At 33.4% G+C, this 26,526-nt stretch overlaps 1 protein-coding gene across 5 annotated transcripts in view; it reads left to right on the top strand.

Annotated features, from left to right (window-relative positions):
- The window catches only part of LOC106080666 (AN1-type zinc finger protein 5), a 115,633-nt gene extending 91,415 nt beyond the window's left edge, over positions 1-24,218 (top strand). For 2 of the 5 annotated variants that reach the window (XM_059362519.1, XM_059362520.1), the window contains exons 3-6: positions 11,302-12,268; positions 12,359-12,517; positions 19,318-19,498; positions 22,266-24,218. In XM_059362519.1, coding sequence (XP_059218502.1) covers positions 12,170-12,268; positions 12,359-12,517; positions 19,318-19,498; positions 22,266-22,414 — 588 coding nt within the window. In that variant the 5' untranslated portion in view covers positions 11,302-12,169 and the 3' untranslated portion in view covers positions 22,415-24,218. Of the gene's footprint in view, positions 1-11,301; positions 12,269-12,358; positions 12,518-15,730; positions 16,585-19,317; positions 19,499-22,265 lie in introns of those variants that run through there. The other 3 variants (XM_059362521.1, XM_059362522.1, XM_013242112.2) reach the window with 3 other exon arrangements.
- The last annotated feature ends 2,308 nt before the right edge of the window (positions 24,219-26,526 follow it).

The raw sequence follows: 26,526 nt of genomic DNA on the forward strand, positions 1-26,526 counted from the left end.
TTAATTATAATAATATAACGATACGTCAAGTAAATTATAAAAATGCATATAATTTAAATATTATCGAATGTAAAACCATAGACAAGTTTTAATTTGTGTGAACGTTTATTCAAACAAAAATAATTTAAGACAGTAAACGAGAAACTACACATTTTGAAAAAAAGTAATAAATTATAAAATATTCAATAATTAATGGTATTTATACAACGCAAAGCTATGTTTAAATTTAAACATTTTCTATAGCAGCAACACAACCAATCAACGAACCAGCCTACCCTACCTACATAATAGAATCTCAGTAAAAAATGAACAAGACAGCCATTTAGCCTAAAACATGCCAAGACATACAAAAAATTCAAATATATATATATATATATATTTTAAAATTATGATACAGAAATCTGTTTAAGAAGTGTGGAGAGAGAGAGAAATACAATAAAATTCTTTTTTTTTTGGTTTGCATTTAAAAAAAGTTGAAAAGACAAATAAATCGACACAAAATACATTTCAAGGCTGTCCAGCCAGTTGGATGCTGGTTGGGCATTTTTTTATTAACCAACCGTCAGTCTGTTTGCTGTTTTTAACTGAATCAGCGGCTGGCTGGTTTGGTTATTTCAACGTCGTTTGCTTGACTAGCTGATTGGTTAAGTGGTTGTGTGTTTTACGTTTTCTCTACGAAAAATAAATTTAATGTAAACCAGTTTAGACTAACAGAAGTAAAATGAATGATAAGGAATGTTCGTTTTGTATAAGAATAGTACAGGAATTTAAAAAATGTGTTTAAAAATGTAGTCCTTTTACATAAGTTATTGTTTAGTATATTTTGTTAACTTTGATCTATTATAAGATGGTTTGTAGATGTATGTACATATATTTTTCTGAAGGGTTTTCCATTAGTTTGCTTAGCGCACGTATATATAGTCGTGTTTCACGTAGAATTGTTTTTTCAACTATCAACTACCTTTAACAACTCAGCAGGCAAAACATCGCCACCTGCTGCCTTGTTCTTCTGCAAATAACTGCAGTTTTTATCTCATTTTGGCCAGGCAGTAGCAATTAATGACATCTTTCGGTAAATATTTAAATTTTTTATTGAATAACATAGCCACAATTTTGTATGTTTTCCTCTCTCTCTCTCTCTCTCTCTCAATATATTTCTTTTCTTAGTCGGTATATTTTACCTTTTTTCTGATACATCTCGTTGGACGTTCTAGGGTTACTGATTGCAGGGAAACCCTATAGCGGCATAGAGCTGCAGTTGTCCCATTGTTCAACTTCCTTGATGTATCAGATAATTTGTTGTCTCTATTAAAGCCTAATACTGACTTCGACTTTTCACACGAACAACTGTCAAAACGCACCATAAAAAAATGGTGACGAAGTTAATGCGAACACATTCCGTACAAGTGGTACTGAGTTCTATGAACAAAATAGTAGCGACATGTCGCTGCATTAGGATACATTTCGCACAATTTTAATTGCAAATGTAATTAAATACTCACGAAAAGACAAAGAAAAGAGCCCATCGGATTTCGCAATAATTTAATAGGTATTTTCGCTGTGAATAAAGTCAGTAGTAGGCTTACGGCACAAAATTTTTGCTTTCATGGATTTAAACAACACTATGCAATTATTAATTAGTCGGATCTGTTTGGTGTTGCCATATGGCAACACTAACATTTTGTTTTCTAACTGTAAAATTGAAAATGTTGACAAAGGCAGCAAGTTATTGGAAGGCGCGAAAAACTTCTTTCTAACAAGTTTTGTTTGTTTATATTTAGGTCGTTCATGTCACCAAAAATCCTGAAAATTTGTTAAATTTAGGAAATTTCGGTGTGATTAAGTTAAAATAATTAATTTTAGGAAGCGCTAATGTTGTTGACAGCTGCGAAGTGCTTTTTTCTAACAATATGTATTTGGTTATATTTAGAAGCATATATGTCCACCGAAAACCTGGAAAATTGTTAAATTTCGGTGTGACAGTTAAATTAATAATTTTTTCTTACCGCTAAATAGAAGCTTTGAACATTGTAGGCCAACATAGAACAAACAACTAAACGAATATAATTTTAAAATTATTTGCTGTTATAAATTGATTCGAATTCGTGACGCACGAACAAAACGTAACCACTTTGGCATCTATGGAAAATCACAAGAAAAAAAAAAGAAAATAAAAAACATTATTTATTAACAATGCAGTTGGAGGTTTTTACGTTTTCTCCGCTCGCTCCTACTCGTATATAATTATTATTATTGTGATTGTTATTATTTGTGCTGTTACCATATTTTTCGTACTTCAAAATGACGCGCGTGTTCTCCTCACAAGCTCCCATTACCCACAACAAGTTATTATACACGTATGTATGTACGATAGTATGTAGACACAGACAAATGTATATAGACACAGCCAAATGTCTGCGTTTGTCGACGTCGTCGTTATTGCAGTTGGCAGATTATTTATTATATAGAGACGAGTCAGTCTTAAGTTGAAATAACAGACAATAACAACAACAACATCATCAGCTTGACTACGATGATAATAACAAAAGTTATGATTTTGTTTTTTTGTTCTCTCATGTGGGTGATTAAGGTTGGGGAGAGAGGTGAGAATAAAAAAATGTGTGTTGCTGTATGAGAGAAAGAGAGTAGCTATCAAAAGGTGAATATAAAAACATATGTCAGTGAGGTAAGGGATAGTCAACAAGGCGTGTTGACTTTTTCTTTGAAACAAACAAGAAATTCACTCAAAAATAATGGCTGAGTTAAATTTACTCTAAAGAGAGTCTAAAATATTTTAGTTGATATGAATGTATTTGCTAATCTTTTTAAGCATACTTTGCTTTCGTATTCATTTTATTTCCAAATGATTTTCTTTTTTGCCCCCCATTGTGTGTTTGCAGCTTTTCCCTCTCTCTCTCTCTCTCTCTCTCTCTCTTAAGATTGTGTTGTGTTATTTGACAAAAAATCATGCGCATTTTACTATTTTGCTGTTGTATGAGCGATATCAATGTTGTTGTTGTTCATATTGTACATCGCCCCATGTTAAGCATACGACATTTTCTAAATTAAATAAAATTTTACTTTGCTTTTAGATTGTTTTTGTGCAAAAGTTGTATAACTCAAATGCTGTTGTGTTCGTTCTTCAAACAAATTCAACACTTCTCTCATGGAGGTTAAATCGAGAATCGTGTACATAATGCACATAACATTGCAATGAAATGCAGTTTATACCTATATAAATAATTTTTTATGCTGTTAAGTTATGGGGAAAACAACAACAAAACCATAAAAAAAAAACATTCAAGTAAACCATCCCAGACATGGCCAGTCAGAGTAACATATGGCTACATATGCACGCACATATTACACAATATGGTAAACAAAAATTAACACAATATGGGGAGTTGCCCTGACTTGTATATGTATATATGCATATATGCCATATGCAATACATACTGTATTATTATTGTGGTTTGTATAGTTGTGGGCAAATATATACCAACAACTGTTTATGGTAGAAGTTTATCTACTCTCTGGCAAGGGAATAATTGTTGATGTTATGTAACCACATATGTATATGTACGAAGTAGTAGCGATCCTCGTCGAGCTGCAATAGGTGAGCAAGCTTGTTACGGTCCATAGTCCCGACTGCCAAGGGAATATGATGGCCATTGGTTAATTTTAAATTTGTTATTTTTTCGTTTGTTATTTGTTACTCTTGTACTTTTATACCCTCCACCATAGAATTCGAAATATTGATCTGGGACCTTACAAAATGTATGCATTCTTGGTCTCCAACATCTAAACCAAGTATGGCCTGAACTGCTGTAATAGTTTTTATAGCATTGAAAATTTTACCCGCTATCCTTTGTTTGCTTATAAAGAGATACCGGGCAAAGAACTGCAAGAGAGCCATTGGCAAAATTTGGGCGCTTAGGCCGCGCGTCATGCATTGGGTATATACTGCAGTTGTCAGACCTATAATGCTATATGGTATTGTGGTCTGGTAGACGGGGCTTCAAAAGTCCTCCTATAGATTGCTTGTGCATCCCAGCCGCACTGAGTTTACTACTACATCTAATACCTCTGAACATTGTGGCTAGACAAATTGCCGCGACCACTGCCGTGAAGGGAGCTTTCTCATGTCATGGTTATGTGTCGGCTACGGACACTGTTTTATCCTTGATACAATGTCCGATGTTCCAGGCAGTATGGAATACACCCGACCTGAGCCGATTTTTGATAAAAAGTACTGTAGCATTATTTCTGATAGAACCGATTGGAACTACGATATCCCTCGAAATAGAAGTTACATAGACTTCTATACGGGTGGTTCTAAACTAGACGACTAGGTGTGCTTTAGGGTGTGCTCTAAAGATCTAGAACTGGTCATATCGAAAAGGTTTCCAGACCACGGCAGTGGTGGTGGTGAAATGGCTAAGATATAATGTCAAAACGACGATTGGCATAAATGTCTTCTCAGACAAACAGACAGCCATTTAATCCCTGGAGAACGTATTTCTGAACAAAAAAAAACCGCCTTCGACTGTCGCAGATCTCTCAACGAGATGGCTGAACAGTATAAAACTCACCTGTTCTGGGAGCCGGGCCACAGAGATATCCCAGAGAATTGTAAAGCGGACGAGCTTACGAGACTAGAAACTATCTTACACATATTAGGAATTTGTGGATATGCTTCTAGCGACATCTAAGCTAAGTTTTCAGGACCAGGCCCGAAGGAGAAGGAATGATAGATGTTCACAAGATGTTCACAAAGAGAAACTTGAAGAGGTCTACGGCTTTGCTGTCGCTGGCTAGAACAGACGTCTCAGTCATTGTGTCCGTCATGACAGATAACTGTCTGATCGGAAAACATGCTAACAAATTGAAGGTTGCAAGTAACGACTTTTGCAAAAGCTGTGGGGACGTCGAAGAAGAAGAGACTATAGTACATCTCCTGTGTGTTTGTCCCGCACTTGCAGTCAGAAGGAGGTCCAATTTACGTTCTCATTTCTTTCAGAACTTGTCTGATTTAGGAGATGTGAACATTGGCAAGTTATTGAGCTTTTTAAAACGATTGAATGGCTCAGCAATAGGAACTAGAAGGGACCGCTTGGCTAACAGTACAACAATATAATTGCCTTTATCCGAATTCTATATAATCTTAATTGCTCAACGAATTCGCTCAAATGATTTAGAGTCATTTACGTTTGAATGTTAGATTCATTAAATTTTTAATGTAGGTGTACTCCATATTTGAGCCCAATATTAGGATGATGTCCGATTTAGAGGTGTTTTCGGGGGTAAAGTTGTCCCCCAGACATTGGTTCTGAAAAAATATTAGCATCGTGCCCTTCTCTCAAATAACATTTATTTTAGCCCCAAATTGCCATTGGTTTAAGGGGTTCTGTGGGATGAGGCGTTCCCCAAACACTTGGCCACAATATTGGTTACCAAATTCGTTTTCTAATCTCAAACACCTTTCATTTGAGCCACATATTGACATGGTCGGTATAATTTGTACTCTTTGGGGGGTGTTTTGCGAAAGGGGTAGACCCCAGAAAATTGGTCCCGAAAGTGGGTATAAATTTCGTGCTCAACTTCCCTCAAGGTCCCCCAAACACTTGATCCTACAATTGGATACGAGATATGTTTTTTTTTAATCTTAAATACCTTTTATTTGAATCCCATATTGTCGTGATGGGTCTTTATTTATATTTTATAGGTGCGGTACCCCATCCGAAATTTGGATATCAAATTTTTGTTTTTAGTTACTATATGACGGCACACAAATTTTCGCTTAAATCGCAGCACTCCGAGATTTGACATTTCTGAAAAATAGGGTAAGGGGGAGGGTGCGCACCCCCTTCAGTTATTAAAAACAAACTCAAGATAATTTTTGTATATAAAGATTTTTTTATTCTTCTTATTTTTTTTCTATGTTTTTATTATTTTTATTTTATTATGATTATATTTTTGTCATAATTTTTTATTTTTCTTTTTTTTTATTTTTATGTTATTATTTTTATTTTTTCGTTTTTTTTTATGCTATGCTATTATTTTAACCACATCTTTTATTTGTGGCCCTACATACGCTTCGCAATTCTCATATGCATTTATTTATCGTTTAGAGAACTCAAAAACCAACCCACTCATTTAATGTAATAAAATAAATTTACATAAAGTGTGTGAATACGAACGAAGAAAAGGAAAAAAAATAAATGAATGTAAATGCAAATGAAATGCTACGTATATCATGCTGAAATTTATTCAGCCAGATAAAAAAAAAAAATTCATTCTTTTTTTTATTTTATTTTCAAAACTTAATGTATGAATTACAAAGCCAACACATCTATGTATATGATAATGAAGTTCATGATAATTTTAGAATTTTTGTTAACAACACACTACTTTAGTAGAGTATATATCTACAGCGGTCAAAAAAAGTATTCATCATTAGCAAAATTGATAATAAATTCACTTATTTTGGGTAATTGAAGAAAATTTAAAGTAAACAAATAATGCAGTTTTATGCAATAGTTTATTTTTCGTAATATGTTTTAAAATAAATTCACAAAATAAATTTAATTAGCGCAAAAAATGCAATTTTATATAATAACACCAAAAACAGAACAAAAAAAGTATTCATCATTGATGTGCTATCATCAAAGTCAAATTCAAATATTATTTGGGAATCCCCCTTTTCTGTTTTATTTAGTAAAGGAGGCTTTGCCCTTGACAGCAAATATTTAATTTCATTGAAAATATAGTTTTTGTCAAAATGGGTCGTAAGCAAAACGAGGTTTCTGATGAGGTAAAAGTTTTGATAATAAAACACCACAGGAATGGTTTAACTCAAAAAACTATCAGTGAAATATTAAATAGACCACGATCTACTATACAATCCATCATCAGAAAGTGGACAGAAACGAAAACTGTTGACAATAAACCAAGATCTGGTCGACCAAAAGCACTTTCAGTTGGAGATGTGCGTTGGCTAGTGCGGCAAGTTCAGAAAACTCCGAAGACAAATGCGACCATTCTTCGTAAAAACACTATGGAATATTTAGGGAAGGAAGTTACTACACAAACAATTCGAAATACACTCAAAAGGCATAGTTACAGAGGAAGAACTGCACGTAAGAAGCCCTTTATAAATAAAATAAACCGAGTGAAAAGGCTAAACTTCGCAAAAATGTATATAAAACAGCCCGAATCATTTTGGAAAACAGTCATTTTTGCAGACGAGAGCAAGTTTAATCTTTTTGGGTGCGATGGAAAGGTCATAGTGTACAGAAAACCAAATACAGAGCTTGAAGAACGAAACACAGTTGCTACTGTAAAACATGGTGGAGGTGGTTTAATGGTTTGGGGGTGTATGGCGGCTTCAGGAGCGGGAAATCTTGAAATTATTAATGGAGTAATGGATCATAAGTATTACATTGACATTTTAAAGAGGAATTTAAAAGATAGTGCTGTAAAACTTGGGCTTGGTAATAACTTTCAATATTATCAAGATAATGACCCCAAACATTCTGCTTTAAATACCAAGATGTGGATGCTGTATAACTGCCCCAAAGTCATTAAAACTCCTCCTCAAAGTCCCGACTTGAACCCAATTGAACATCTTTGGGAACATCTCGAACGCAAATTGAGAACGCGCAATTTTTCGAGCAAGAGTCAAATGCAACAGGTGATAATGGAGGAATGGACTAATATAGACCAAAATATAACCGCTAAATTAGTCCAATCGATGTCAAACCGTTTAAAAGAAGTTATAAGACGCGGTGGTCGAATAACAAAGTATTAATTTTTTTAAATTATGTTATTTATTTTTTTGTTTTTTGCAATGATGAATACTTTTTTTGTTTAATTTTTTGCGTTCAGCTGTAAAATGGCCCTTTTTGTTCCAATAAATACTATTTTTTTCTTTAAAAACAATGAAATTGTGTACATATATATCACACAAGCACTACTGCATCATTAGTTTAATATGTTTTTATTCCAATTGTCTTTTGTAGACTTATTAAAAAAAAAAACATTGAATGATGAATACTTTTTTTGACCGCTGTATGTGTAATGTGACACAAATTCTTTGGAACGCAAATTTACATATTTAAGACATTTTTAAAGGCTTAGTAATTCAATGGGAGTTGTTTTCTTCTATTGGATCATGGAGCTCTTATATCTACTTCTTGGCAAAGGTAATGCGCAAAGCATACCAATCGTAGGCGCGTGTAGATTTGGCTAATCAGCTGTTCATAAAAAAAAAAAAAATTCACCACACATCTGTATGAGCTTCTCTCCCCTACCAGGTATTTGCACACGTGCTATAGATGGAGCTGTTTGATTATTAGACAGAGTAACGATAAATTTAATAGGTCTTAATGGAAGAATATCCTATATAGTATGTAATTGTTTGTATTATTTAAGATTTGAACAAGCAAAAATTATTTTTTTAGTTTTTTGGACGTTATTTTAACATAATTACTGCATTGTGTTTTCTGATTGTTGATTTAAAATTTTTGTAATTTGTCAGATTTATCCAAAAATCCCATTCTTAGCTACGAACTACTTCATATCATCATTAATTTACATCACCCGCTTTTATTTACGTTTAAAAAAAAAAACTTGTAAAGGAAAAAGTTGAGAAATATATATTTAAGTACATATTTCAAAATTTATCACTTGAACAAATCTAATAAATCACCTTTAAAGCGAGTAACAAATGACATATGTTTAATCATTGAGAATCTCATACACAACAACATACGCATACACCGAAACAACCCCTCAAATCTAGAATGGGGAATAAAATATAAATAAGGCAGCCAAGACAAGACAGACATTCATTTCATGCCACCACTATCAAAATCAATGTTCGTTCATGCATACGCCTTGAATATGGCGCTACATGATAGTAGCAATCAGCTCCAAACTTCACTTATACATTCACCTTCAAACGTTTTAATGTTATGCTCAAACAAATTTTGACCACTTTCACATGGTGAGATTCTTGTACTAGATGCTCTCTCCTGTGGGGTGAATAAATAAATGTAGTGCCCATCTTACAGCGTTACCAGATGCTGTATTAAAGCATTAATTTTCAGGGCTTTGCATAGTAAAAGAAGTATAGAGGGGGAATATAAGTAAATCAAAAACAATTAACAGGATATAGTTCTCTCTATCTTATTTAAAAGATTTTTAAAGAGTTTTAGTTTTTTAAAAAGTTTTGCGGGAAGTTTTTATTTCAAGAAGTTAAGCCTTAAATACTCAAATATGTTATACGTGAGTATTGAGATAAACACCGCTGAGAAATGTTTCCCTTGCGTCACGGTGTCACCCTTTAGATGCCAATGGTTTTAAAACAAATAGATGGGGAAAATGTTTTTTTTTTCATAGCCTTAGAACATTATATGTCATCATATTTCCTTGTTCATCTCTATAGGGGGTATGTGCATGCAACTAAACCCCAAGTCGGATTATTCACTCTGTTGGTAATTTTAGTTTTATACCTTCTACCATAGGATGGAGGTATACTAATTTAGTCATTCTGTTTGTAAAACCTCAAAATATGCGTCTGAGACCCCATAAAGTATATATATTCTTGATGGCCATTTAAGTCGATCTAGCCATGTCCGTCCGTCTGCCTGTAAAAAGTTTGCGTGTAACTTTCAAAGGAGTAAAGCTTGCCGCTTGAAAATTTGCACAAATACTTTTTATTAGTGTAGGTCAGTTGGGATTGTAAATGGGCCAAATCGGTCCATGTTTTGATATAGCTGCCATATAAACCTATCTTGGGTCTTGACTTCTTGAGCCTTTAAAGGGCGCAATTCTCATCCGATTTAACTGAAATTCTGCATGAGATGTGTTGTTATGACTTCCAATAACAGAACTATGTATGGCGCAAATCGGTACATAACCTGATATAGCTACCATATAAATCTTGATCCGGGATCTTGGTTTTTTCAGTCTCTAGAGGGCGCAATTCTCAACCGATTTGGCAGAAATTTTGTACAACGGCTTCTCTTATGACTTTCAACATACGCGTCTAATATGGTCTGAATCGATCAATACCTTGATACAGCTACCATGTAAACCTATCTCCCAATTTAGCTTCTTGAGACCCTAAAAGGCGCAATTCTTATCCGAATGAACTGAAATATTACACAATGACTTCTACAATGTTCGGCATTCATTTATGGTCTGAATTGGACTATAACTTTGCCAAAAAAAGAGATACCGCGCATAAAACTCGACAAATGCGATTCATGGTGGAGGGTATATAAGATTCGGCTTGGCCGAACTTAGCACGCTAGTTTTGTTCGTTCAAACCCTATGATGACTTCAAAAGTCGGAGAAAGAGAATGACAAGGGTGGTGGGCATTAACACGATTTTGCACGTTTACATTGGCCACTATATCCGAATTTATGATCTTTTTGAGATCTAAGTGCTAAATCCTGTGTTTTTTACAGGTTTTACCATAAAAAACTTAATCTCCTTTGTAATCGATAAAATTACCAAAATATGCAACGGTTTTCAAATATGAATGTGTGTGATATGCCCGTTCATGTGCAGGCATGTACGCTTGTGTGTGTCACTAAAATCCCCAAAAACGCAGTGTAAACGGACCGGATTTGTTTTTTGATTTGGTTACATCCAGATCATAAAAATTTCAATATAAACGAACTATTAAAAGGGGCCTAAGAAAGAAATGCATGCGGAACATTGACATTTGCTCCTTTTCTTTTTACTAAAGGAAAATCAACCATACTTTGATGCTCTTTTTGTTAAGTCTATAGCAGTGTAAAGAAATCAAATTAAAAAAAAAAATATTGTCTTTCACTTTCATATGCTATAAAAGGAAGTTTACCTTAGTGCTTTTTTTTAATCTAGCAGAAATTATGAAATACATATGTATGTTTATTATACCATGCTCCAAATAAAATTAACGGTACACCAATAATCAATGCATGCGTTGCTAATGGCAATATGTAAATGTAACAGTTGTTCGCTCTCTTGAAGTAGGAGAGAGTTGAACAGCTGATTGCCAAAACCATTGTATTGAAATCTTTTATCTAGTGGAGATAGTTTTTTTTGTAACACCTTTCCAAATTATTTGTTAAATGAATTCCATATATATTGAGCTGATGGTTGCCAATAGAAAGAGCTTGGGATTTTCCAAACGTTAAACATAATACATTGTAATAGAGTTTCCCCCCATTATTTCTTAAGTGAAGCCGTTTGACTAATTGTTTGTATTTTCTTTCTTTTTCTTTCTCCTCTTTCCATTCTTTCAGATTTGATTGATTGATCATTATTGGCAGCAAGAGAAGTAAGAACTAGCAGCACCGTCACCATCGTCGTCAGCGTCGCCGTCATTGTCAATATTACCATACGCGAGTTATTGTTTTACTTTTGGAGTGACATTCATACTTTGCAGTGGGGAGCCTGCCATTACTTTATGGAAATTAGCTGATACGACATTTGGGAGGAAACTAAGAATAAAAGGCATTGAGATTTTGAAACTAAGTGCAACCATTACGACCTCCCTAACAGCAGTAGCAGCAGCAGCAACAACATCTCAAGAACAAAAAATTTAATTGCAATTGTTTGGAAGAGGAGGAACGAAACATACACCACATAAAGACGTTTAGTTCACTATCATCAATTGAACTAGAAACACATTAAAAAATAAATCCTCTCCAAAGCCGCGCTCATTTTCAAAAACCTAACCAAGTTTAGAAAAGGTAGCCATTTTAGAAACTTCATAGTCTAACTTTTGCAATAACTCAAAAAAAGTTTTGATCTCTTAATAACACAGACGCCTCTGCCGCAAGCCCTTTCCAAGTTTAGACAAATAATTAAAAAAAACACACATTTTATATCTCCAAGAGACTCGAAAAAAGTTCTGTTTAATTAAAAATCAACATAAATTGTCGTCATATTTTACCTTCTATAAACTACTGCAACAAGAGAACAACAACAAAATACCTTCAAACCGCAACAACACAAAGAACCATCATTGCAAACACTTCAAATTTCGCTGTGCGAAGGAAGAACTAAAAAAAATTAATAATAAAATTTAATTAAACTTCAAAAAAGAAAACATCAAAGAGTCAAGCAAACCCACACTCGAACACACACACACACATATACAAATAAGCAATGGAACGTGAATCAAATCCGATGCAACCTATGTGCCGCTCTGGTTGCGGCTTCTATGGCAATCCCGCCACAGATGGTTTGTGCTCTGTTTGTTACAAGGTAAAGTATAATAATGGAATTTAACAGTATCTCTGTTTTTGTGTTTTTTTATTCTTGTTATTAAAAATGTTATTTTCCTCTTTGCCAAAGGATTCCTTGAGAAAAAAGCAGCAACCACCTGTTGGCAGCACACCCGTTTCAGTTCCAAGCCCACAACCAAGCCCCACATTTAGTCCAGCCATAACAATACCAACAGCAGCACAGCCAACAGTACAGAGTTTACAGCAGCAACACAATGAAATTAAAGAGGTAAGTGGAAATTTTTTTTCTTAATTTTCTTATAAAAAAAAAGAAGGAACAAAAATGTTCAAGAGAAGGAATCAGAATGTGAGCATATTAATGTTAAAAGGCCTATTGTTAAATGAATGGAAAAATAAAAAGAGAATACCTACGAAGATTGATAAATAGTAAGGGGGATTGTCTAAAATTATGCAAATTAAACTGGATTGATTGCTAAATTACCAAAACTTGACGCTGTGGGTATGAACATATGCTTATGTTTCTGTAGAATTTATGCTAATAGACTGAAGTGATCTCTGGACTAATTACTAGGTTTAGTTTTTTTTGTTGACTTTATATGTGGAATATTTCGAGGAAATGAAACCTCATAAAGATATTACATGGGACCTTTTCCCTTTAGAGAGACATAGACTTATCTCTAAGAGTCTTGTTTTGACAGGGAATACGATAAATTCCTCTATACTTCATCGTATGTGTGCTCGCATGGACATGAGCATGCAAACCCTTAAGATATTGAGATTGACAATTGATTAATTTCGTTGTTGGCATTCCTGAAGAAAGTGTTTAGAGAGCAGATTACAAAAGCCCTTCACTTTAGTCTTCTGATGGATATGGTCGATGAGTATCAGTTGTTGTAGCAGTATGTAGTACACTGAGGCGGTAGTTCTTGCGGATGGAGGAGTTCATCGGTTCAATCTGATACGTACAACTGGCTACCATGGGATTGATGTGTGTCAGTGATGATTCCTAGTGCTGTTTCCCCCAAGTTTTTTCTCCGTTTGGCTCTGTAACGCTAAAAAAAGAGTATTTTGCCAATAATCGGCCAATCGTTTTGTCTAAGGAGAACAACGTTTCTTTGTCCATGTTTCAATTCCAGTCGACTGGATACTTAAAGACTTTGTCTCATTAGGAATCTTTTACGCCAGAGTTTAATATAGAATATAATTTGAAGTTGAACACTTCTATTATTTTTGCAGCATATGTGAATTGGAACACATCAAAATATTTAGTATAAAGTCCACCCGTTTTCACAAGTTGGAAATGTGTGTTATTCAAACCCTCGGTGACATTCCTATAGAAATTGTTTAGAGAGCTTGTAATAGTTTTTGAGTTAAGGATTTTTGTCTCCTCATGCAGTTGTTCGGTGTTTACCATCTAAAGGCAGGATGTGATGGTTTTTAAGTCTGAGTTTTGAAAGCTTGGCAGATTTCGCCACTGCGGTTTTGCTTCCTACTTTGGTCTACTTTATGTAGATGAAAAGAGGAAACTCTTAATGATCACGTCTACACGCCTTGTCGTATTGAGCATCAAAGGTACTCAATATTTAAGCAAGAGCCTTATTGGCGCCTTTAAATAACCAATGGCCATCATGTTCTCCCGGCGATCGGTCGTATAGACCGGAGCTTGCTCGCCTTGACAAGGATCGCCACCTCTACATCTAAATCTGGTTACAACAACAACAACGACTACCTCCAAGGAGACTTCTTATTCAGACAGATAACAGAATGGTCAATGAAAATCGGGAAGTATTTCTGTAACAATATTGAAAACATATAATGTAAACCATTGATTTTAACATGGATCTTCATAAGCAAAAACTAATCATCACATATAACGTGATAGATCCGACAAAATAGGTTTAAATTGTATTAAGTCTCAATCGTGTGATACTGAGAATAGAAAGGTATTTGAGACATAAATTTGGGGTGAGGCAACCCGCCTGAAAATATACATAAAACTTTTATATAAGTTTCGTATTCTACTCTCAAAATACCTGTCGTTTTGATTCCCATATTATCCCGTTTGGTATACATATCCATTTGGGGCATAATTTTGGGGTCGGATAAACCGTCTGGAGGTATACCCCAAATTTTTATATAAGTTTCGTATTCTAATTCCATTTACCTTTTATTTGATACACATATTGCACATCAATCAGTAAAGCTCATACTTGTTGTCAAATTGTCATCAATCAAATAAGACGCAACACTTTAATTTTTATACGGAGTCATTCCGTATGTAACACCTCGAAATATTGATCTGCGACCCTATGTTCTGGGTCGTCTCGACATTCTGAGTCGATCTAGTCATGTTCGTCAGTCTGTCGAAATCACGATAGCTGTCGAACGCGTAAAGCTGGACGCTTGAAATTTTGCACAGATACTTCTTATTGATGTAGTCGTTGGATATAGCCCCAAATAAACCGATGCTCCGGTTTGACTTCTTGAACTCCTAAACGCCTCAATTTTCCTTCGATTTGACAAAAACTTGGGTTATGACTCAAATATTATCAGAATCGGTCTATAAACAGACATTGCCCCCATATAAACCCATCCCCGGATTTGTCATCTTGAGCCCTTAGAAGCCTCAATTTTCATCCGATTTGGCTGTAATTTGGAACAAAGGCTTGAATTGTGACCACGCCAAGTATGATCCGAATCGGTTTACAAAAATTGATATAACCCTCTATAAACCGATACCCGGATTTTTAATTCTTGAGCCCTTAGAAGCTTCAATTTTCATCGGATTCGCTGTAATTTGGAACAAAGACTTGAGTAATGACTTCCAACATCCATACCAGTTATGATCCGATTCGATCTATAAACAGATAGAGCCCCCATATAAACCGATCCGCGGATTTGACTTTTTGAGCACTTAGAAGTCTAAATTTTCCTTTATTTGGCTGAAATTTGACCCAAAAACCTATCTTATGACTTACAACATCAGTGTCAAGTTTTATCTGAATCGTTCAATACAGCGATATAGGCACACCTATGTACCGATAACCCGATATGACTTCTTGAGTCCAAAATAGTTCAAATACAAACTCAGCTAATAAGGGTTAATTTTTAACGGAATCCATGGTGGTGGGTACTCAAGGTTCGAGGGAGTAAGATTCGGTCCAAATTTTCCACAAAGGCATCTACTTTCGACTCCAACATAAGTATGGCCGGAATCAGTGCATAACTTGATAAAGCTCCAATAGCATAGAAATTCTTATCCATTAACCTTTTTTTTTGCCTATAAAGAGATATCGGGCAAAGAACTAGACAAAAGCGATTCGTGGTGGAGGAGGGTATATAAAATTCGGTCCAACCCAATTTAGCACGCTTTTACTTGTCATACATGTAATAGATTATATAATGGCAGCCGTACCCACTTGCTTTCCTTATTTGGTCTTTTCTTCCCAATTTAAATAGGGCATGCTTTTGTTGTCATTTGTATAATTTCCGGTATTCTGGTTTTTGAAGTTTCTAAATTTTGAAAAAAATGTGTAATTCAATATTTGCCAACAAATCACCGCAATAGCAGAAATTGCCTCAAGACGAATAAAAAAATTTTTCTATCAAGGTCAATAATTTAAGAGCTGAATATTTCTTTACCTTATGTAATCTGCCTCAATATTTACCAAGTAAAGAAGTCAATTTATGACGATCCATAGTTTTATTAAATTTCAATATTTCCTCAATCAACAACATTCTGCCAAAGTCTTGGTTGCAAGAGCCGGAAGAATTTTAAATTTTCGCGCCACGAAAAAGTGGGACAACCCCCAACTTTTGTAGCAGTTGTAAAACAGAAATATTTAAATAAAGGTATAGCAGTTTTGGTTTAATAAACCATCGATTCTGGCAATCAAATGGAATCTCGGGTTGCCACACAATTTGAGTTTAAAAGATTCAAATAGCATCTCTAAAGCAGAGACCCAACAATTCCATTTCGAAAGGGAATCTCCAATTGAATTGCATTACCTTAATATTATGGCTGAGAGACAAAATAGTAATAATGAAAATGACAACAAATTGCCAACAGTTAAAAATCAAAATAAGAGAACAAAAGATCAACAAGACAAGTCAGACCTTTCGAAAACAAATTCTAAAAGCGATAGCAAAAGGGATACATCTTGCTCCAGTCAAGGTCTTGCTATTGATATTGCTAGCAAAAGCCCTTCCTCTTCTCAAGAACATGTCAATAAGCAAAATGAAAATAAAAGTTCTGCTACTGTTGCCTCTTCTTCAAAGAATGAAAGTCATGGAAAAATGGAAGACAAATTTTCGCAAGCGACTTCAAGAAAAAGGGTAAAATAATTATGTTTTAAACGATTTAAATCTATTTGGTGTAATTTTTTTTTGGGAGAGATTCTTTTTGCTTGATTTCACTGAAATTTTGAACAGAGAGTTGCATATATCTACCATATACACCGATCTCCAATAAAAGCCGCATTTATTACCCGATTGTGTTGAAATCTAGCATGGTGAGTTGTGTTAGGGCACCCCACATCCGTACCGAGTATGGTTCAGATCGGACAATATTTAGATATAGTCCCCAACAGACCGATCTCTACATTGAAGGCCTATAAATGGCTTATCAATCACCCGATTAGCTGAAATTTGGTACAGTGCGTTGTTTTAGACCCTTACACATCCTTCCCTTTGTTTACCGATGTGGCTAAAATTTGGATCTGTGAGTTATATTAGACCTCTAGACGTCCTTAACGAGTTTGGTGCAGATAGAATTGCTATTTTTTCACCCGAATGGGGTTAATTTAAGGTGGTGGGAAACATTTATCGACCATAAATCAATGGACAGGATAGTTACACTCTCTGCATGAGGATTACAAGCGAATAAGTCTCTCATCCTTAATATTAAAGACCTAGAAAAGAAAGACTAAATGACACATGCATTACGGACCCTCTCGACCCTATGGCGTTATAAGCATATTCAACTTAAGATCGGTTGACAGTGTCCATCATTATGTGGTTGGCAACATCGAAAAGAACTTGGGTGTGGGAGACTGCACTGTGGCGACTTTCTCCGACAAAGAAGGACTTTTAATGGTTTGAAGTTGGAGTCAATGTATGGTGCTCTGGTGGACGAACAATAGTGTCCCCCTCTTTTTAAGTGAATCTGGTTGATACCATGCTGAAAGACAGTATTCTCATTAGCGGTGGGCTCTATTATGAAGATAGTGGCCTCTGCTTCTTGTTATCAATGGGATTCTGAAGTTATTCAGGGGCGCTGAGGAAGCTATTTGGATGGGCGAGGGCCAAAGAGGTTTGCATAAACTCCAGAAATACTCATTTAGAAGAACTGGCTAAGGGTTTTAAGGGTTTTTTTATCTGCCGCTCTCCGGCATGGCCAAGTACTTGAGCGTGTTTCTTTAGCAGACACTAAGTTAAAAAGGAACGTAGAGGAAGTCACAAAAGAACTGAATGCGCTTTACTCCTGTCGCAATTCGGTAGGGGCGATTTAGTGGCCTAGGCTAGGAACAGCGAACTGAATGTTTACGATGGTTTTTCGAACGATTTTCACCTATGGATGTTAGGTTTGGAATCGGTCTTTGGACAACTGTCAAACATGAAGTCGCGGAAAATCAGTGGTATCGCGTGGAGACCCCGGGCCGGGCACCGCCTCTTGCTTTAATACTGAGTGCCTATGATGCTCGATATAACAATGCGAGTTATTGGCGCCTTTAAATGATAACGTTCCTGCGCGATCGGTCCTATGGACTGGAACGAGCTTGCTCACCTATGGAGCTGAAAAAGGATCGCCGCTCAACATGCAAATGTGGCTACAACAACAACAACAGAATCATGCCTGGACTTTTTCCAGGCACTTATCCTTCTTGTCATTCTGAACTACTGTACAAGCTTAAAGTGGTTGATGAGAGAATCTCATACCTGTCTTGTGCTTTGATTAGCCCTTATCTTCTTTCGTACTGATGAGATGCCAACACATGGAACATATGGCGTAACGACTATCCAGATTTTCTTGAAGTTTATCAACATTTTTGTTGATGTTCATCAACATTTTTGTTGATGTTTATCAACATTTTTGTTTATGTTTATCAACATTTTTGTTGATTTGGATTAAATTTTTTTTTATGTCTATCGTCCTTGCCCTGCAGAACTGGATTGGTTGTCGATGGTTTTTCCCATCCAATGGCTAAAAGAATTTGGCCCGTTTTTCTGTCCTTCCTTTCTTTGCATATATGTTTATTTTCATTTTTTACCTCTGAATAAACGCTAAAGACAACTGAAATTTATTTTTCCTTAATTTTTTTATGATTTCATTGTTAAAAGGTTCTTTGGCTGGCTGGGGCTACCTTCACGTGCTCTAGAAATATTTTAATTGACAAACAAATTGACGAAATTGCTTCGTTTGGTGTGGGACCTTCTTTGTTTTCTTCTTCTTGTCTTATATTTTTTCAAGTATTTTAGAACGTTTGTTTTTCCTTATGCTGCAGCTCATCTTTGTGCTGTTTGTTTGCCAATTAAATTTACAGAAAATATTTTGGCATTAAAATCCCATTCTCGTATCATCGTTGTTGGTGTTTGCCCATTTATTGCTACGCTACGTATAACTCGTGACTTGATTTGATTTCAAAAAAAGAGATCGACACGCTAGAATCACTGGCAATGATGAGGAGGATGATGATATGATTTATTTCTATACAATTTGTACCACAAAAAGAAATCAAACATTTTATTTGAATAGATTGTTGTCTTCTTTGTGTTGTATTTGCTTTGTTATTTTATGTAATGATGAACCACAATGATAAGAATGGGCAATTTTTTCAAGAGATGCCAGAGGTATGATGGATCTTTCCTCTAAACAATAAATGAAATGCTGGGTGAATTCAAAATGTCTTTAGTAGAATTAAAAATACTTTTGGGATTAATAATACCTATCTATATAATAAGATCTCTGATTCTGATACCATCCTTAACGTTTTTTTGATTTTAAAAATTTCTAAATATTTTTTTTTAATATTAAAATTTTTTAATCCTTTTCCTTCTCCTTTTTTACAGAAAATAAATGAAGAAAACACAGCCAAAACTAGCAGCGAAGCAGCCGCCTCCGCATCTGCATCCGCCGGTCCATCAACTTCCACCGAACCAGCAGAAGATGATAAAGACAAGGATGATGACAAAGATTCGAAAAAGAAAAAGAACCGCTGCTCTGAATGCCGCAAAAAAGTTGGCTTGACAGGTATATATTTTGTGGCATTAACAAATCTGAAGTTGATATAGCAGAAAAAAAAACAACAAATTAAACAAATATTAGCGATATATAATAACAGCACATTTGATTAAGACAAATACCCAATTGAGTAGCTTATTAATGAAAGTAAAAGCACACACAAAGTAGATTAATTTATATGTGCAAATTGGAAACTTACCCATGAACATTCTGTTTTAATAACTGCGGGGATAATTCTTTTATACCAATGAGTAGTGTTTGATGTAACTTTAACCCATTTTGTACCAGTGGTCAAAAAATATAATTTAAAATATTTGCCGCCAACTATTTATTTTGTATACTCCATACCTACCCTTTTGAGATATTACCGGCGGTCACAAAAATAGTTTGAAAATAGCTGAAATTAGCTTGGTACAAAATAGATTAAGATCAACGAAAAGGTACCTCCTTTTTTTTAACCAAGTCCTTATGGCTTGTCTGAGCTAGGCAGAGCGTCAAGTCGCTAGAAGGGGATAACCACCCATGACATATATGAGTACAATTTATTCTCGCGAAGTGCACTATCTGTCAACGAGTTTTGGTTGTGTGTGTGTATTATAGTTAAGAAACGTTACACACAATAAAATACCCAAAATCAGAGTTGCACTAATCACTGATTTTGACAGATAGTGCACTCAATATTTTGGTGCTGGGCAGCTGCCACTACCTGTAAATAAATATATCTTGTAACCACCGCCGATATCAAACCGAATGTTTTAAATCATGGTCTTCCGGAGAGCCAAATTTTCTAGAGATCAATTTTTTTTAACATCCTCCGCTTCTATTTAACACCAATTAAGCCAAATCCCTTGGCAGCCTGTTGTACGTACCGGATTGACCCGATGAATTTCTTCATCGGCAAGGGCTGCCGCCTCAGTGTACTAGAGACGGCTACAACAACAACCAATTTTGCCGTTTGTACGTACCGGTTTGACCCAATGATGTTCCTTATCGGCAAGGGCTGCCACCTCAGTGTACAACATACTGGTACAACAACAGCTAACAATTAAAAGCAAAAATCCCGAGTTTTAAACCTCGGGATTTTAATTAATTTTTTCATCAGCGAGAAAATTCCTCCAGCATAGAAATTTTCATTTACGATCCTAAAAAACTTGTATCAATGCTGAGGTTCTAACTATCTGTCTATTGTTGGTCAATTCCATAGCTGACCAATCTCGTTCCAATCCGTAGGGTCGATTGCGCCTCTTCATATTTGTGTCCTCCGTTGATTGTATTTGTATTATTTTTTTTAAATGTTTTTTTTAAATGTTTTTTTTAATTATTTTTTTTATTTTTAATATTATTTTGTATTTTTTTTATACTTCTTTTATTATTTTTTATTTTTTTTATACTTCTTTTATTATTTTTTATTTTTTTTTTCTTAATTTTTTATTTAATTTTTTTTAATATTTTTTTTATTTTTTTAATTTTTTTAATTTATTTTTTTTAATTTTTTATTTTTTTATTTTTTTATTTTTATTTTTTTTTATTTTTATTTTTATTTTTTTTAATTTTTTATTTTTTTAATTTTTTATTTTTTTCTAATTTTTTATTTTTTTAATTTTTTATATATATTTTTTAATTTTTTTATTTTTTTGCATTGCATATTTAAAATTTTTTTAAATTTAATTTTTTGTAGTGTTTCTTTTTTAATTATATTTGTTTTTTATTTATTTTAATTATATTTGTTTTTTTTTTATTTTAATTATATTTGTTTTTTTTTTAATTTTATTTTGTTTTTATGTTTTTTATTTTATTTTGTTTGTTTTTTATTTTATTTATTTTTGCATTTAATTTTATTATTTTTTAATTTATTTTTTTATTTTTTATTTGTTATTTTTTATTTTTTTCTTTTAATTTTTTTTATTTCATTTTATTTGTATTTTATATTATTTGTTTTTTAATTTGTTTGTTTTTTATTCTATTTGTATTTTGTTTTTTTTTATTTTGTTTTTGCATTTTATTTTTTTTATTCTATTTATTTTTTGTTTTTTATTTATTTTTATTATTGTTTTTATTTTCAATTAATTTTTTATTTTCCATTTTTTTTAATGTTTTGTATATTTTTTTAATTAGTTTTTAATCCTTTTTTAGTTTTATTCTTATTTTATTATTGTTTTTTATTTATATTTATTTATTATTGTTTTTTTATTTTTATTTATTTATTATTTTTCATTTATTTATTTTTTTATTAGTTTTTAATTCTTTTAATATTTTTTAAATTTGTTTTTAACTTTTTCTTCAATTTTTTTTTACATTTGTTTGATTTAGTTTTTTGTATAATTTCTTAGCTTTTTTTTAGCTTTTATTTTTATTATTTTTATATTTAATTTTTATATATTTGTATACTCTACACTATCGGATGTGGATACACTAATTTCGTCATTCCGTTTGTAACACATCGAAATATTGATCGTCTTAACATTCTAAGTTGATCTGTCTGTCGAAAGCACGCTAACTTTCGGGGAGTAAAGCTAGGCGCTTGAAATGTTTCACAAATGCTACCTATTGGTGTAGGTTGGCTTGTAAATGGGTCATATCGGTCCATGTTTTGGCATAGCTGCCATATAAACCGATCTCTGATCTTGACTTCTTGAGCCTCTAATGGGCGCAATTCTTATATGATTTGGCTGAAATTTCGCATGATGTGCAAAGTATAGCTGTCATATGAACCGATCTTCTATTCATTTTTTTCAATTTTTTTTTATAAATTTAATCTCCATTTCTTTTTTTGCAGGTTTCCTTTGCCGATGCGGTGGTTTATATTGTGCAGTACATCGATACAGCGACAAGCACAATTGCACATTTGATTATCGGGAACACGGAGCCCAAGAGATCAGACGCAATAATCCGGTAGTGGTTGGCGAAAAAATACAAAAAATTTGAACTTTTGTGCCATCATCATTTAACAAGTTTATGATAATATAATTCTTATACATACATCTATATATATAAATATAAAAACAAAAAAACCACAAAAACTTATAAATATTAAATATACATAATATAAATAATATATATATATAAAATAATATAATACTAAAAGAAAACAAAAACGGAAAGAAATAACTAAAGAAACAGAAACAACTAATTTAAATATATATTTAAAAAGAAACAAAAAACTGAAAAAAAAAATTGAAAACAAAAGAAAAAATGAAAATACAACCCCTCCACAACAACAACAACAAGAAAACAACTAGAACATACACATAGAAGAAATCATACAAAATAAAAAAATTCAAAAATGAACAAATAATAAAAAATAATTATGATAATGAAGTGAAAATATTATGTTTTTGTAAGAACATGCCAATTACAGCCAAAAATTTTAAGTTTTCCAAACACAGCAATAAATAAAAAAATAATAGAAACATGTAAACAATATACAAGTAACAAACATATATATTTTTCATTTGCAATTTGTCTATCCAACCACCAATCAACTCTGTTCTTCTTTACTTAAAACTTATTAAATTATGTTATGTTAGAAAAAACCTCTAAATGATTGAGTTTTAAATTCCTTCGCTTACTTTGCAATTCACTATACACACACACACACACCCATATAAATATTTAAATATATAGAAATAGATATGTTAATTGAATGGAAAAAATTAATAAATTTTTTAAAATTTAGTTTATTTTTTCGCTTCTATCGTATAGTAGAGAAACTCTATTTCTTTTTTTTGTTGTTTAGTTTAAAATTAAAAAAATATATATCTATAAACATCATCTTCAAAAGGGAAGCATATTCTTTATATATATATATATACTATTTTTATTATTTTATTACTTTTATTATTATTTTCTGTTTATTATTTTTTATTTTAATTTTTTTTTGTATAGAACCAACATTAGACTTTTGTTTTTAAGGGATATAAATAATATAAAAAAAAATATTTAATATTTAAGACGTTAATCCCCCAAATTCTTCTTTTTTCTGTTAGGTTACTCTCTACCCTCTCTCTTTTCAGCTTGCTTTCGAGCTGCTTCTCTGTTTCGCTATTTCTTTCTTACTCCACCTTATAAACTATGCTAGTTTAAATTTCTTTATTATTAAAACAAAAGGAAAAAGAATCAAAATCTAAAAAAAAAAATAATGCTGCTGCAGTTATTCTTTGATAATATTTTTTAAAAAATTCTTTGTTTTTTTCATATTTAGAAAATTGAAAATGAAAATGGTAATTTTTGCTTTAAAAACATTTTTAACACATACACACACAAAATAGTTTTTAGTTTTTCTGCTCTTATAAACTAAAAAAAATCAGACACAACCACATGCGATGATACAATATAGGTTATTATTATTTTTTTGAAGTGTTTATACATATAAAAAAAAATCTAAAAATAAAATAAAAAGGAAAAAAATAATGCAAACAAAAAACCAAGCTCTTTAACTGTAATTATCATTATTATTATTATTAATTAATAAATTAATATTAGAACGAGAAGAAAAAAAGAAACAATTCTAAAACGATAAATTAAACATTTTATTAAAAAATAAATGAGATGAAAAATTAAAAAAAAAACGATAAAAAATTAATAAAAACACCAGAACTATAAAACAAACCCACAACTTTACAATTAGTTTATAAACATTACAAAAAAAAAAAACATTTTCTTCAATACTATCTACTATAACTGCAACAACAAGAATAAAGCAAGCAAAATGGGAACTTTAAGAAATAAACACGCTACTACTATATACTAAAATTTATACAAAGTCATATAATTTGAAAGAAAAATATGCGAAGGTAAAGAATCAACCCAGCAAGGATTCAAGGCTTCTCTTTAATATCATCTTTCATAGGAAGTAGAAAAAAAGTATATGCTTATAAACCAAGACTAAGGAATCTGAACTCGGAGTTCGATTCAGAGTAGAAGCATGTTTGCTCAACTCAGAACCGAACTCCCACGAAGGTTTTAAAACCTCGGCTCCGCAGCCCTTTTTGGTTTGATGATTTTGACAATGAAATCACCCATGCTAAGGTGATGCCACATTTCATAATGTTTTTTTGCTTGTGTTGGATGTTTTTGACAGTTGTCGATAGAAAATCAGAGGCCGAATTACGGCGCTTACGTGTTCGAGTGTGCTTTCGTATCGAATTTAATGGATAATATAAAGTTTTTTTACAAATTATGATCAATTTAAACATTTCCGATCTCAAATTTCAAAAATCTTCGTTCAATAAAGAAATGCATAATTCACAATAGAGAGATTTCAAACGATTTTAGTCGTTCATGTATGCGGTAATTCGGCCCCAGCTTATTTTGTGGTTATACAAGGGAAAACATTTCACATTCTTTTTTTCTGTCTCAGTATTCTAAACTTACTCGATTTTATATGGAGTGACAGTGTGTTCCCTAGAACCCTTTATTCAAGGCATGGACAACTAAGCTCTCACTTACCGTTTTTTATTTTTGTTTATATCAACCAACACGCAGGCGATTTCGTCTATGAACATAAGGCACTGCGTTAGGGAAAGAGGGTGTAGTGTTTATTGATATTTGTTTTAAATTTCTTGATGTTACAGTTGGGCACAAAGACATAAGCCGAAAGTCGAATCCATATGCGAACTGTTCGGCAGAAAACGGCTGTCCAATCAATGGTTAGTGTTTCTGAAAAATCCTTAACACCATTCACTGAACCTTGTTTTTAATGACGTGCTGTGCAGATGAGACTACAGATTTGTAAAAATATACAAAACAAGGTGGCCACGATCGCTGTAAATATACAGAATAGGCCTGTTCGCGTACTTTTCCTAGAAAAATTTGTAGGAGATCAAGCGTTGAGGAGTGTCGCGTTGAAAAAAGCAACTCGGCAAACAAATGTCAAAAAATCAACTCGCAAAAGTTTAACCAAGGTGGATTTAAAAAGATGGTCCCACGCGAACAGCTGTTAACAGCCGGCTTGGTTTGACGGCGTCCGATTTTTGGTTGCATTCACTTGGTTGTTATCTTCTATCTCGTATATTCCCTGTTCATGTACGCAGACGCACACACATTTCTTTGTGTGTGTTGGCAAATAGTCGATCAGCTTGATGACAAGATGGCGGATTGCTCCATATGATTTATGGATGTTGTACAAATGAGACCACCTTTAAAACTACTTCAAACACTACTTCACGTGTGGGAACACAGACTAGCGCTCGCTTTCAATCGTCAAAGTTGAACATTTTTTAACTTTCTCGTTGTTCTTTTGGAATTTGTGTACAGAGTTGCATTTTTGCAACGCAACGCTTACAGCCAAAGCTCAACGCGCCATAATGTCTTTTCGCGTACTTTTTCAGGAAAAAAATTTGCAATAAACAGCTGGTTTTCATAAAACGGCTGTTCTATACTGCAATTTTCTGCTAAAAAACCTCCAGTAGCAATTTGCAAGCTCTGATTTACAAAACTCTGAAAATTTTGCTAGCGCTCTCCCACCTCCCCTGTTGGCAAATAAAGCAGGAGGGTGAGAAGTCGCGAACGACTTTCAGTAACAGTTTGTGCAAATTTGAACAAAGTTTTGAGTACACGAACACACTATTTTATTTGAAATAAACATATGGTTTTCACAAAACAGCTGTTCCATGCTTCACGTTTCTGGTGGGAAAAAGCCACGCGTGGAAAGTTGCAAGCTCTCATTTAGCAAACTCACAAAGTTTTTCTCGATCTCACGCACTCTCCCGCATTTTCTGCTGGCAAATATAGTACGCCAAAGGCTTTTCGCAACATCTTGTGCTAATTTGCATACAGGTACTGGATGGATAGACAAGCCGTTTAATGCAAAAATGAAACGCAAAAAAAGCTTCCAGTGGAAGTATTTTTGTATGCTATGTGGTTGTAACCATGACAATTACCAGATAGTGTACCGTTAACAGCTGAGTACAATTTTTTCTAGCGAAGTACACTATCTGTCAACGAGTTTTGGTTGTGTGTGTGCATTATAGTTAAGAACCATAACACACAACGAAAAATGGACCGAACTAGTAACATACTCAAAATCACAGTTTCAC

The sequence above is a fragment of the Stomoxys calcitrans genome, chromosome 2 (assembly GCF_963082655.1).
Source record: "Stomoxys calcitrans chromosome 2, idStoCalc2.1, whole genome shotgun sequence".
Classification (NCBI taxonomy): domain Eukaryota; kingdom Metazoa; phylum Arthropoda; class Insecta; order Diptera; family Muscidae; genus Stomoxys; species Stomoxys calcitrans.